Source organism: Rhinolophus sinicus, linkage group LG04 (genome assembly GCF_036562045.2).
Source record: "Rhinolophus sinicus isolate RSC01 linkage group LG04, ASM3656204v1, whole genome shotgun sequence".
NCBI lineage: Eukaryota > Metazoa > Chordata > Mammalia > Chiroptera > Rhinolophidae > Rhinolophus > Rhinolophus sinicus.
In genome coordinates this window covers 152,969,481-152,984,353 of record NC_133754.1, presented here as the reverse complement: position 1 = coordinate 152,984,353, position 14,873 = coordinate 152,969,481, and the positions used below count along the sequence as shown (strand labels likewise).

At 34.9% G+C, this 14,873-nt stretch overlaps 1 protein-coding gene across 6 annotated transcripts in view; it reads left to right on the top strand.

The window, feature by feature from the left end:
- Nucleotides 1–14,873, top strand: part of KIF27 (kinesin family member 27) — a 75,939-nt gene that overhangs the window by 3,573 nt on the left and 57,493 nt on the right. For 5 of the 6 annotated variants that reach the window (XM_074330599.1, XM_019750122.2, XM_074330598.1 and 2 more), the window contains 3 exons: nucleotides 1,171–1,554; nucleotides 6,963–7,163; nucleotides 10,014–10,972. In XM_074330599.1, the coding sequence (XP_074186700.1) occupies nucleotides 1,257–1,554; nucleotides 6,963–7,163; nucleotides 10,014–10,972 (1,458 nt within the window). In that variant the 5' untranslated portion in view covers nucleotides 1,171–1,256. The remainder of the gene's footprint in view (nucleotides 1–1,170; nucleotides 1,555–6,962; nucleotides 7,164–10,013; nucleotides 10,973–14,873) is intronic. The other variant, XM_074330600.1, reaches the window with a different exon arrangement.

The following is a 14,873-nucleotide window of genomic DNA, read 5'->3' as shown; positions in this document are numbered from 1 at the left end:
AATCAGTTGCCCATAAATGTAAGTGTTTATTTCTGGATTCTCAGTTCTTTTCCATTGATCTTTAAGTCTGTCTTAAGCCAATACCACACTATCTTAATTATTGTTGTTTGGTTTTAAAATAGGGGAAGTGGGCCCTCCAACTTTGTTCTTTTTTGATAATTGTTTTGGCTGTTTTGTGCTGCTTACATTTCCATGTGAATTTTAGAATCAGCTTGTCAATTTCTGCAGAGAAGTCACCGGGGATTTTAATAGGAATTGTGTTGAATCTGCATATCAATTTGGGGAATATTGTCATCTTGACAATGTTAAGTCTTCCAATCTATGAACATAAGATGTTTTCCCATTTATTTAGATCTTCTTGACTTTCAACAATACTTTGTAGTTTTCAAAATATAAGTTTTACATGTCTTTTATTAAATTTATTCCTAAGTATTTTATTCTTTTTGATGCTATTGTGAATGGAATTGTTTCCTTAATTTATTTTTCAGGATGTTCATTGTTAAGTATAAGTACCAATTTAATTTTTAAAAATTTTCTTCCCTCCCTCCCTCCCTCCCTCCCTTCCTGGCGCAGCTCACAGTGGCCCATGCGGGGATTGAACCTCCAACTTTGGTGTTATTAGCACCATGCTCTAACCAACTGAGCTAACTGGCCACCCCAGTTTAGATTATTTTTGAATGAAAATTTTGGTTTTAAATTTATATTGATTTATGGAAATCCTTAACACTATTTCATGGATTTATTTCTGATATTTGTGGCAAAGAAATAGTATTTTTCAATACATGGCTATAAAATCTAGTATAAGCTTTTGCATTTAACATGTACAATTACCCATTTATTTCCTTGCCTTAGTTTTCTAACTCCTCAATTATTCAATAGTTAGATTAATGAGCTGGGAAGCATATTACCATTATAAAAAGAATGACGCACTGGAATCCCATGTACTTATCATTTAGCTTAATTTACCAACTTGTGGTCCCCTAGATTATTTTGCAGCAAATCCAGACTTATTTCATCTATACATTACAAGTATACTTTTACAAGGCAGATTTTCTCTTTGTAACTATCTCATATTGGAACAAAACTTGCTCTAATTGACTTTGTGTTAGAAGATGATTTGTTAAGATAGAGGAGTCAGTAATTAAATTTTGTTTTTATTTTGATACACAGGAGTCCAGATCTTACGTAAAATGGATGTTTCTCACACTGATACTGAATATTAAGTAGAAAATCTATTTAGTAATATCTAAGCTGCCATGGAAGAAATACCAATAAAAGTTGCTGTAAGAATTAGACCTCTGCTATGCAAAGAAATTCTTCATAATCATCAAGTTTGTGTGAGAATTATTCCAAACACCCAGCAAATTATCATTGGGAGAGATAGAGTATTTACTTTTGATTTTGTTTTTGGGAAAAATTCCACTCAAGATGAAGTTTATAATATGTGCATAAAGCCACTAGTGTTGTCACTGATCGAGGGCTATAATGCAACTGTTTTTGCCTATGGACAAACTGGATCTGGGAAGACATACACCATCGGAGGAGGCCATGTTGGTAAGACTCCCATACTCTTTGACTTTTATTTGAGACCCTAGAAAGTTAAAACATGACAGTAGCCTACACATAATAATAGGTGCTCAGCATGTTGTTTGAATGAAATAATAGGATAATCAGTGTTCATAAGATCGTCGTCTTTGAAACATTTGTTTTTAAATATTGAAGTTTTGTTTAATTTATGATTATATTTGCTGAGGAAAGAAGTTTAAGACAATGTTCAGTGTTCAGCCCTTTTCTCTTTTTTCCAGTTTTATTGAGATAAATTGACATATAACATTATATTAGTCCAAGATATACAACATAGTGATTTGATATATGTTTTTATTGCAAAATGGTTACCACAGTTTAGTTAACATCAATAACCTGACAATTACAAATATTTTTTTCTTGTGACGAGCACTTTTAAGATCTACTCTCCTAGCAACTTTCAAATATATAATACAGTGTTGTTATCTGTAGTCACCATGCTGTACATTACATCTCCAGGACTTATTTATCGTATAACTGGAAGTTTATGCCTTTTGACCACCTTCATCCATTTCCCCCCACCGCCAACCCTATCTCTGGCAACCCTTTGTCATTTTGAGTGGAATTTAAATTAGACATGAGTTAACATCAGATTTTGCATCTTTTAGTGGTCCAATTGGAAATATTAAGAGTCCTGCAATCAGGACTTAGCGGCAGTAAGAGAAATTTATTATGTAGGTTAAAGTGTCTTTTTTTTTCATTTCTAGCCAGCTTTCTATTTTCTTCAGCTTTATTGAGGTATAGTTGACAAAGAAAATTGTAAGATATTTAAAGTGTACATCATGATGATTTGATATACGTATACATGATGAAAGGATTCCTCCCATCTAGTTGATACATCCATCACCTCCCATATATGTACAGATTTGTATTTTAAATACTGAATGCTTTAGGATATAATTTCTCCTGCTTGTGATTCTGGTTTGGAAAAGGTAGAATCATAGATTTCCTTTTTTCCATCACCTCCCATATATGTACAGATTTGTATTTTAAATACTGAATGCTTTAGGATATAATTTCTCCTGCTTGTGATTCTGGTTTGGAAAAGGTAGAATCATAGATTTCCTTTAGAGCTAGAAGGAACCTTGAAAATCATTTTTCTTCATTTATAAGTGAGGAGCTCCAGCCACAAAGCAATGACTGGCTTGTTCAGATGGCTAGTGACAGCTGGAATTGAAAGCCAAGTCCTCTGTTGAGACTGTTTATTGGTATTTATCTACTAAAAGCAACTTTTGAATGTTACGTATATACATCGTCTGAAATTATTAGTATTCTCTATAGGTGTAATGGCTTTCAATATCTTTTCTACTTTCATACTTCTCAAATGTAGACTATGTGACTTTCAGAAACATCTCTCATGAAGTGTAGGGATCGGGGAGGGCTGGAGGTTGACTGGTTTGAGGAAGCCCTCATTCCAAAGATTAAATTAAGGGGCCTTCAATGATCAATACCACCTGCCCCCAATTTTTTCAAATCACTATTATACAGGATTAGGAAATTAAAGATACTAGATTATTTTAGGGTCTTACAATAAAATATGTTTAGTTTTTCTATTATTATGAGTTTTCCTAAGGCTTGTAGCTTTTTTTTGGTTTTGATTGGCAAATGTTTTATGATATTAAAGACTCAGTATGTGCTTTATACTAATAGGAGTATGAAATGTTCAGATCTTGATGACAATTGTAGCTATATTGTTTTTATTATTAAGAGGCCATGAGTACAGTTTTAATTCTTTAAGGGAAAAAGTTATGAAAGTTATCAATTGTCAAAATACTTTAACTGCTCAAAGATACTCTATACCAGGAGAAATAGACCACCATTGGGAAGAGTAACGATGGTGTTATTTTTCCTGTTTTTTGTTTTTTTTAAATACTGTTCATTGTAAAAACAATTGCCAAGTGATGCTTAAGAAATTAAACAAATGAAAACTCCTTTCATCCCCAGGAAATAAAAGTTTCATGTATACCAATTCCAGAGTTCTCTAGACATTTTTCTAGGCATTTTACAAATACACACAGAGTTTTTGTTTTGTTCTGTAAATTTCTTTTTGCATTTAACCATATCAGATGTTATTTCATTTCCTTCCATTTGGATCATAGAATTTCACCTCATTTTTTGGAGTATATATTATTTCATAGTTTGAATGGGTCATGGTTCATTCATTCCAGTATTAATGGACATTAAAGTTATTTCTGATTTTTACTATTATAAAAAAGTTGCAGTGCATATCTTTGTTCATTTAACTTTGCATCCATGGGTTAGTATTTCTACAGAATAGATTCCTAGAAGTGGATTTGTTGAGTCAAAGCGTATGCACATTTAAAATGTGAATAGATACTGACAAATTACCCTCCAAAAAGGCTTGTAGAAGTTTGTATCCCCAACACCAATATAGGAAAGCCATTTGTTCATATCCTTATCGCTTACTGGATATTATAAATCCAAAACATTTTTTTTTTGGCCATTTGATGGGTGAAAAATTGTAATGTGTTGTTTGAAATTATATTTCTTGATGTATTAGTGAAATTAGTGAGCATTTTCAGTTTCCCATACTGACATCTATTCTGGGTCAGTTGTCTACTGTGTGATTATTGGTCATGCAAATAATAGTGTTTTCCTCCTCCGCAAGAAACAATTTATTGAGCATTTTCAGTGTCTCGGGTACCATGCTAGGCACTGTGGCAGAATGAAAATCTTTTATTTTTTCAATATATTGCTTATTTAATATTCATTTTCCTGCTTTTCAGAACTTGGATTTGCTGACTTTTACCTGGCATAATAGTCCCTAAAAACTTTATATTACTGTACTCTTTAGCATATAATAGTGAAATGATGGCTGTTGAGATATAAAACTTCACAAGTTCTCTCTCTGAAATAGTTTTTTTCAGGAATATAAGCCTAACATTGAAATGTGATTTTTTAGATTTTATTGTAAATATTATTTGACATTCAGCTTTTTGATAAGTCTTGAATTTCTGTGTTTTTGTGTTATCTGTTGAAGTGAGAAATTATCAGCTGTATATTCTGGCTACCCTAGAATCCCTGCTATTGGCTAGTTCTTGGAAGCTCTCAAAAAGAAACCTTAACTCTCTCCCTTGTGTTGGAAAACCTACAGCTTTCTTTACTTGCCACACGATGGCAGTATTGCATCTTAGTTTAGGTGAAAGGCAGCCCGATTTAATAGAGGTTCAGATTTTCAGGATGATTGTTGCCAAAAGTCTAAACATTGGTAATCTTCAGTTTGGAAGCAAGTTGTTTTTAAGTTTCATTTGTAAGCCAACGTTTTGTAGCTTGGAATATATTTTCCATGGAACAATGCTAAAAATGGTGGGCAGTTTTCTAAATTAGCCTATAGAAACTTAAGTCACAGTTTATTTTTTCACTTATTTTAAAATTTTATCTTGTACATTTTTTTTTTACTATTTTAAAAATTGTGGTTATATGTATAATACATATATATATATATATATATATATATATATATACACACACACATATATATGTATATATATAATAAAATTTGCCATTTTAACCATTTGTTTATTGTGGTAAAATATATAAAATAAAACTTACCATTTTACCATTTTTAAGAGTACAGTTCTATGACATTACATTCAGTGTTTTGCGACCATCACTGCTGTTTTTCATCACCCCAAATAGAAGCTTTGTGCCCAGTAAGAAATAATTCCATTGCCCCATCCCCTGCCAACCTCTAATTTACTTAATTTCTCTACGAATTTTCCTCTTCTAGATATTTCATAGAAGTGGAATCATACAATATTTGTCCTCCTGTGTCTGGATTCTTTCACTTAGCGTAATAGTTCCAAGGGCATCCTCCTTGTAGTATGTATCAGAACTTCAGTCCTTTTTATGACTGAATAATATTCCCTTGTATCCATATGTCGCCTTGTGTTTATTCATTCCTCAGTTGATAGTCACTTGAGTTGTTTCCCCCTTTTGGCTATTGTGCATAATGCTGCTATGGACATTGGTGTACAAGTATCTGAGTCCCTCGTATGCATTTTTGTTCATTCATAATGTTACTGTACTGATCTGTGTTCTGGGTTATGGAAGTGATGGAGGAGAAGAGATATAGAGAGTCTTCTGACTCTGCTTTTTTCTTTGATCTCATCCAGTCTCATGACATTAAATACCAGCTGAATGTAGCTGACTTCCAATTTTTTAAAATCTCCAGTCCGTGCTACTATCTTGAGCTGTGGACTCATATACCCAACTGCCTCTTCAGTCTTTCCAGTTGGATGCCAAACATCTCAAACTTAATTGGTGAAAAAATGAACTTCTGCCGTTTTCCCTCAAACCAACTCAATTCCCACTCTTCCCCATACCCGTTGATGGCAACTCCAGTGGCCATCAAAACTTTGGAGTCATCCTTGACTCATTGCTTTCTCTCACATTCCACATCCAATCTGTCAGGGAATCTTAAAGTTGCTCCCTTCAATATAAATCCAGAATCTGGTCACTTTTCACCTTTTTTCTGCTACCATCCTGCTTTGAGCCACTATCGTGTCTACCCTCCAACACTCTTGACTCCCAGATTACTGCACTGTCCTTCTAAGTGGTCTCCCCACATCTACCGCTGCCCTTGTATGGTATATGCAAAACACAGCAATCAGAGTGGTCTCTTAAACCCCAAGTTACTGCTCTCCTCCAGTGGCTCTCACAATAAAACCCAAAGTTTACCATGGTCTACAAGGACTTAAATGTTCTGGTTTCTGTCCCCTCTCTCACCTCATCCCCTATTACTCTCTCCTTGCTCTCTCTGCTTCAGCCACACTGGCCTCCTTATTTATGGATCACACCAGTTTAGAGCTTTTGTACTGGCTGTTCTCTCTGCCTGGGCCACTCTTCCCTCAGTTATTCACATGGCTCATCTGCAGCCTCTTTCAAGTTTTTGCTCAAAATGACGCCCATAATGACTTTCCGACTTGAAGTTGCAAGCACGTGCCACCTAACTATACTCACACTTCCAGTCCCCCTTACCTTGCCCTGTTTTTTAAACTGGGCATACCTATTACTTTAAATATACCATTTAATTCACTTAGTTATTCTTTTTGGCTATTGTCTATCTTTCCCCAGTAGTCCCACAAGGGCAGGGAATTTTTTCCTTCTGTTTTGTTCACTAATGGTTCTCAGGGTCCTAGAATACTGCCTGGCACATAGTAGGTATTAAATAAAAATTTGTTGAATGAATTTTGAGTAAGGGCATGCACGTGAAAACGTTTACCTATGAATTTTATAGTTATGGTTTAAAACATTATATAGATAATTGTAAGAAAATAAATGTATTGATTATAAATTTGATGTTGTAGCTTTTCTTACATTTTAACTATCATATGTGCTTTCTTCTAAATTTTCAGCTTCAGTTGCAGAGGGTCAAAAGGGTATCATTCCTCGAGCTATCCAAGAAATATTTCAAAACATCTTTGAAAATCCTAGCACTGACTTTAAAATAAAAGTGTCTTATATAGAAGTATATAAGGAAGACCTAAGAGATCTTCTAGAATTGGAGACATCTATGAAAGATCTTCATATACGAGAAGATGAAAAAGGAAATACAGGTAAAGTAGCTTACTTAATTGATAGCTTTAGAAAATAGGTATGACTTAATTCAGTTTCTGGATATATGCCAAAGAATCTTTAAAAATAGACATAGAAGCAAAATGAATTTGTTTTTACTTTAAAATTGAATAGATTATTGGTAACCAATGTAAGTTAAATCACCCAGTTCAACTGGTTGGTAAGATGAAGTTATTAAGTTATAATTTAAGATAGTACTTATTTCTTATAATCCTTTCTCCCACCAATGCTGGGCTAACCTTAGGTGAGAGTGTGAAATATTCTAAATTAGTTGAGTACTTTTTTTCCTTCCTAATTACCCCGAGATTTGGAATGGCTTCTTCCTCTGGTGTTCATTCAAGTTGGTCCAGAACTCTTCTTTCTTCTTTGATTTTTGTCTCACATTGACATTTATTGTCTTTTGTTGTGCTTCTCAAAGCCTGACTTTCTGTGCGAGTAACCATTAATCTCATTAAATATCCATTTGTTTGGAAATGGGAGAAAGTTAGGAGAGGGTCAAAATGCAGGCATTTTAAAGGATAATACTTTCTGCTTTTCTGATTTAAAAGGTAACATGTTCAACATAGAACATTTTGAAAACATAGAAAAGTATAAGGAAGAAAGTTAAAGATCATCTTTAGTCCCAGAACCCACAAATAGCAACTTCTCTTTTTGGTGTGTTTCCTTCCAGATTTCTATTTCTATGCATGTATAATTTAAAAAAATATACTTGCAACCCCATATATAGTATTGCATGTTAATATTTATATTGTGAGCATTTTCATGTCATTAAATGTTTTTCAAACTATGACTGTTCGTAGTCATGTGGTGATTTGTCTTCTGAATGTATTATGATAATTTATTTAACTAATATTCCATTGTTGGGCATTTAGGCTGTTTCCAAATTTTCAGTATTATTAATAACAGTGACTGTTCTTGGATGTCTTCCTCTTCTAGAAAACACTTTTTTAGTGGAACCTTCCTGGAGATAAAGGATCCTGCCAGAGGAGTGACTCTCTGGGGGAATTTCCTAGCAATTAGGAAAGTAAGATGGCTGTCATCATTCAAACAGCAGCCTGCAGCGGGCAGTAAAGCTTGCCTCCTTATCGGCTCTGTCCTGGCAGCAGCCCTGGCATTCCTGGATGTTTGAAGAAAGTGGTTTTTGTTTTGTTTTTTTTAGAAAGAAAGCATACAGAGTAGTTTATGGAATTACTAGATAGCTCAATAGTTTATTTTTTCTGGATAGAATTCAGGCTGATGTTTTGAGCTTATGTATCTTATGAAATGTGATTATTGAATTTTTTTATTAAAAGTTATAAAAATAATACATGTTTATTGTAAAATAGCCTCACAATAAAGAAGTATACACTGTCACTCCTGATAAACTTAATGATCAAAATAGTCTGTAGCCGATATCAATTTGGGAAGGATGTAACAAATTTTCTTAAGACCGATTGCCATATATCTTATATAATGTCCCACTCACAACCAAATGCATGTATTTGACGTACTTATTTAGTTTCTTTTTGTGAAGCAGTGGTTAGTATCCGACCTGGATGCTGCACAATTAGCATCATCTTTTAAGCTTTTTTTAAAAAAAATGTTGATTTCTGGGCCCCATCAGAGATTCTGATGAATTAGTCTGGGATGGGGACTGGGCATTGGTATTTTCTTTTTTATAAAGTTCCCAAGTGATTTGAAGCTGGGTTTGAGAACCATCGATAGTACTAAGCTATAGCTTAACATTAGAAAAATTTTATAAAAGGTATACTATGATTTACAGTTACATGGTCATATTATAATTAGCACAGTGTTTTTAGTACCAGAACTTTAGAATTTTAAATGAACCAGGTTGTTTAAAAAATTGTTGTGATGGAAATAATGTAAGCAAAATAATTATTTTTCAAAGAAACAGTGGCATGACAGTATCTGCTTAAGATGAAGTACGATACTATAATTTAAGCACAGAATCAGGAGATTTACTCCTCTGATTCAAATCTCAAATCCACCTACTCTTTTGTGAAATATTTTTGGATATAAACAATGTCAGCAGTAGTAAACTTAGGTTATTTTGCTGTTCTTATTTTTCTGTTGAAATAGAAACTTTTTTGCTTGTTTTGAATTGCTATCTTATCTGTTTACCTTGAAATCTGATATTAATTCAGGCATACCTGTTTTTAAAATGAATAAGCAACTTTATTTATACTGAAATTTTCGTCTATCATACTGGTTGTGACTCCACAATACCAAAAAAAATCTTAAACCTAAGGATGGCTTGACTAGTAACAAAACTCATAAGAAACTAATTTTTAAAAATTAATCTACTACTGATTAATTCTTTTGAGTTACATATGTAATTAAAAACCTATTATCTTTTAATCTATTAGACTCTAGAGATCAAATACTGGAATAAAGAGTTTTTCTTTTGTCAATTCTTTTAAAGAATTGAGCATGATGTATGGCTTCCAAGAAACCAGATTGTTTAAAAAATATATACAGTATTGTATATTTTAGAATTTAAACATCAAAATGAGTACTGTTTGTTAAAATAGTTCCTTTGGGGGGTAGCCAGTTAGCTCAGTTGGTTAGAGTGTGGTGCTACTAGTAACACCAAGGTTGCTGGTTCGATCCCACGTGGGCCACTGTGAGCTGCACCCTCCTTAAAAAAAAAAAAGTCCCTTTGGGAGATTATATAAAATTACTTAATGTTGCTGCTGTTCCTATTGTTTGATTATTGATTTTTTTTTAAAGGGACTATTTTAGCTGGGCTGTCTAGCAAATAACTGTTGTGTGGTTAATTTAACTATACTGGATTTTGGTTACAACTACACTTAACAATTTGCTGTTTTAAGTGATTGTTGGGGCCAAGGAGTGCGAGGTGGAAAGTGCAGATGAAGTGATGAGCTTCCTGGAGATGGGGAATGCAGCCAGACACACAAGTACCACCCAAATGAATGAACACTCCAGTAGGTCACATGCAATTTTTACAATCAGTATTTGTCAAGTTGAGAAAAATACAGAGGCAGCTGAAGATGGATCATGGTGTTCCCGTCGGCATATTGTCTCAAAGTTCCACTTTGTGGATTTGGCTGGATCAGAAAGAGTAACCAAAACGGGGAATACCGGTGAACGGTTCAAAGAATCCATTCAAATCAACAGTGGGTTGCTGGCTTTAGGAAATGTAATAAGTGCTCTTGGGGACCCGCGCAGAAGGAGTTCACATATTCCATACAGGGATGCTAAAATTACCCGGCTACTCAAGGATTCCCTGGGAGGCAGTGCCAAAACTGTCATGATCACTTGTGTCAGCCCATCCTCCTCAGATTTTGATGAGTCCTTGAATTCTCTCAAGTATGCCAACAGAGCACGCAACATTAGAAACAAGCCCACCTTTAACTTCAGCCCTGAGTCAGATCGAATGGACGAAATGGAATTTGAGATTAAGTTGCTTCGAGAAGCTTTGCAAAGCCAGCAGGCTGGTAGTATCAGCCAAACCAGCCAGATTCGAGAGGGTACTCCTGATAAAAATAGGATCCTTTCTCTTGAGGAGCAAATAGCTCAGCTCCAAGAAGAATGTCTAGGTTACCAAAATTGTATACAGGAAGCCTTCACTTTCCTGGTGGAGTTAAAAGATGCTGTCAGACTAAATCAAAAGCAGCAACACAAACTGCAGGAGTGGTTTAACATGACCCAAGAGGTCAGGAAGGCACTTCTCACGTCGTTCAGAGGAAGCCGAGGCATTGGAAACCTGGAAGAAGGGCCACAGCATGTTACAGTTCTTCAACTGAAGCGGGAGCTAAAGAAATGCCAGGTACTTAGACACTGCTTTGATAAGTAACTTGTTTAGGACTGAATTTATTTGGGCAAATAAGAGTCATTTTGGAACTTCAGAAGTGTTTAAAAAGGATTATATATAAAAATATAATTTGCCTTTACTCTGTTTCTTTCTCCCTTTTCCTATTGCTTTCTCCTCATAATTCATACTTTTCTTGGTTCCCCCTCTTTTCCCTGTGAAATGTATTTTAATTTGTTATATTTATTAAGTAGAATCTTGTGGACCTGGTCATTAAATTTAGAGGATGAAAAGAAATACAGGTTCAGAAACAAAATTAAGCTATACTTTATTGAATTTTTATCCCTCTGTGGGTCAGAGAAAAAGAAAAAAAAGTACTTCATCCCTTGAGTTTGGAGTATTGGTTTTTTTAAAAAAGTCATCGTATTTGATGATGTTTAAGAAATGTAGGTGTGTGCATGTATACATATTGCCTATGCATATATTGAGTTCAGGATTACATTTCCCCACTTTTCATCCAGAAAACATTTACTGAGTGAAGATTCTGTATCACAGGAGAAATAGTGGAGCGCAAGACATACCTAGTTCTGTTTGTGTGGAGTTTGAAATTTGGTGGACAAATGGATGTTCCATCAGTTTTTTAAAAGCAGGAAAACATAATTAAAAATAGTTAAAAATAGAATAATAGTTAAAAACATAGTTGTCTAGTTAGAAATCTTTGCTCAAAACCTTTTCATATGTATTAGAAAAAAGCCAGTTGTATTATTTTCTGTTGTAGCAGTTCTTGAACTTTTTGTTCCTAGGTTTCTTAAAATCGAGTTCCCTCATTGTATTTATTGATATTTACCATGTTAAAATTAAAACAAAAACTTGAACCATTTATTCAAAGCTAACAGTAATAATCTGATTGTATGGTAATATACAGAACATTTTTTAATGAAAAATAATATTTTCTAAAACAAAAAACATTTAATAAGAGTGGAATTGTTTTATACTTTTGCAAATCTGCTTTTCATACCTGCTTCAGCATTCAATTTGTTGCAGTATGCTGTTTTAGTTGAAGTATGTGAAGAATATCCAGCCTCATATAGATTTGCAGTTGGAAGAGAGGAATATTTTAATGCCTTTTTCAGATAATTGTAGATATTTTTTTTTGAAATTATACCAAACTCGATAAGTAGAAATTTCTTAGAGGTTACTTGCAATATGGGATTTGCAAATATTTTGTTACAGTAATATGAATACATTAAAATTCATTGGTTCCTAGCTTATATTTTGAATGGATCTTTTATCCACACATGATTTTGAATCAACATGTGTTGGTCATTTGGAAAATATTTGTTTACTAAGTTATGCAGATCTTCCAGATGTTGACATATTTTATTATACAGTATTAAAAAAGTCATATTCATTAATATCACCACTGATCTCACCAGCGAAGTCTTTAAGCTATCACACTCATTTCTACAGAAAACATTTCTGTAGCAGAAATGTTTTCCAAAATTCTAATTTTTGCATGAAACTCAAATTTTGTCATTTGCAACAAATACTGTTAGTTGTTTTCCTTGAAATGATGATTCTTATTTTTGAGGAAGTGTCTGCCATATACCCAAGTGTAAATAACTATAGTTTGTCTGATTCTTAGAGTAAAAATCGTACCCTATGAAAAAAGTGGCTAGTTCAGTTTGCAACTCAAGCAATTGCACAAGATTTTTTCCCACAGACAATTATTGCCCTTCGGTATGCAGCGGAGCTATTTTATGCGTACCTCCCATTTTGTCACATAGAATACTAAAAAAAAACATACTCAAGGGTTGAGATTTAATAAAATAATTTTTATTTCTTCATCAAGATATTCATAAGAAAAACTGGCATTTGTTTGTATTGTGAGTGCATGGCAGTGAAGAATACAGTGACTACTAATATAGTCTGGTGACACTTCCTTTATTTATGCTAGGAACCAGCAGTTTACCCATCTCTGCTTACCCACCCGTCAGTGCAAATGTCAACGTGGTAAAAAGGCAAATATCATCTTAGTATTATTGGAAAATAGTGTTGACCTCATGGATACCCTGAAAGGATCTAAGGGACGTGCTGAAAGGGATGAATACACTGAATACACTATGGGAACTGCTACTCTATGACAAAGTTTTTTATATTTAACTATTGTAAGCCTTTAAAGTAATACTTTTAAAGTCATGGATTTTTTTTTTTTTTTGCAGTAATTCTGTCCTTGCCTTCTTCCCAGATAGAGCAGGCCTAGCCCTTCCTCACTGGTATAAGAAACTGGTATATGGGTATTGGAAGTTTGAACTTTGGGGCATATGTAGGAGTTGGTGATAGGAAGCACTTTTCCTTCATGCTTCTAAGGTGGCTGAAACTGGAAGCTCATACAACCCACTGTTAGGGTCACTTATTCTCTCCATCTGTTGGAAACTCTCAATTTAGTCTTGCTGTAGATTATGAACTCTAGATTATCATTTCCCAAAGATATTAACAGTCTTGATGGAAAAGGGTACCACAATCAGATTGTTTTGGGGAAAGCTAGATTGCAAAAAGCAAACAGGTTTCTTAATCTCAAAACATCTCAGAACTTTGAAAGTGCTAACGTATATTACAAATCTCAAGTGAAAGACACAGCGTTCAGTGTTTCCCAATTTTAAAAACCAAATTCCCTTTTTTTGGTCTGCAATCTTATAGGAATAGTAATCATTGGAGACCACTGAACAGTAAATAGAGAAATGATAAGTGTCATTCCTCACCTTGTTATATCTCTTAAAAAAATTTTTTTTTTTAAAAAAGATTTTATTGGGGAAGGGGAACAGGACTTTATTGGGGGAACAGTGTGTACTTCCAGGTCTTTTTTCCAAGTCAAGTTGTTGTCCTTTCAATCTTAGTTGTGGAGGGTGCCGTTCAGCTTCAAGTTGTTGTTCTTTCAGTCTTAGTTGTGGAGGGCGCAGCTCAGCTCAGGTCCAGTTGCCGTTGCTAGTTGCAGGGGGCACAGCCCACCATCCCTTTTGGGAGTGGAACAGGCAACCTTGTGGTTGAGAGGACGCGCTCCAACCAACTGAGCCATCTGGGAGGCAGCTCAGCTCAAGGTGCCGTGTTCAATCTTAGTTGCAGGGGGCAGAGCCCACCATCCCTTGAGGGACTCAAGGAGTTGAACTGGCAACCTTGTGGTTGAGAGCCCGCTGGCCCATGTGGGAATCGAACCGGCAGCCTTTGGAGTTAGGAGCATAGAGCTCTAACCGCCTGAGCCACCAGGCCGGCCCCCTAAAAAATTATTTTTTAAACTTCCCTTTCTGTTCTTGTTTTCTGTGAGAGGCAGAGTAATATAAGTTACCAACGTGGGTACCAAACTCCCAAGGTTTGAATTCTGGCTTCTCAGCTTACTAGCTCTGTGACGTTAGGTAAATACTTGACAGCTCTGCACTTCAGTTTCTCCATCTATAAAATGAATTACCACCTTGTAGGGTTGTTGTGAAGATTACCAGTATTGAAGCATTAGTTCTCATGAGGTGATGAGAAGGATGCCTGACCTATAGTAAGGCTCATTAAAGGTTAGTTTATCAGGATATCTTCTTGTGTGTTTTTCACCTGCCTGCCTACATTATACGTCAGTGGCAGCTAATGGATTGGATTTAGTAGGCATATGTAGGGCCTCGTGCCAGGGGTTACTGTGAAGGCAGCATGGTAAATTCATCTGCTTAGGGAGACAATGGGTCTGGGGGAGGAGAGACACTGACATTCTCATTGCTGAGCTTGCTTCCTTGAGCCTATTAGGCAAGCAGGTAAGTACTTTTGAAAAAATTCCTAGCCAAGATTAGATTGTGGGCCATCTCACAGATGGAATAATAGCCGGATTGTTGCTAGGGAAGTAAATGTCATTTTGAAGTTACTGTGACCTTGATTTTTGACA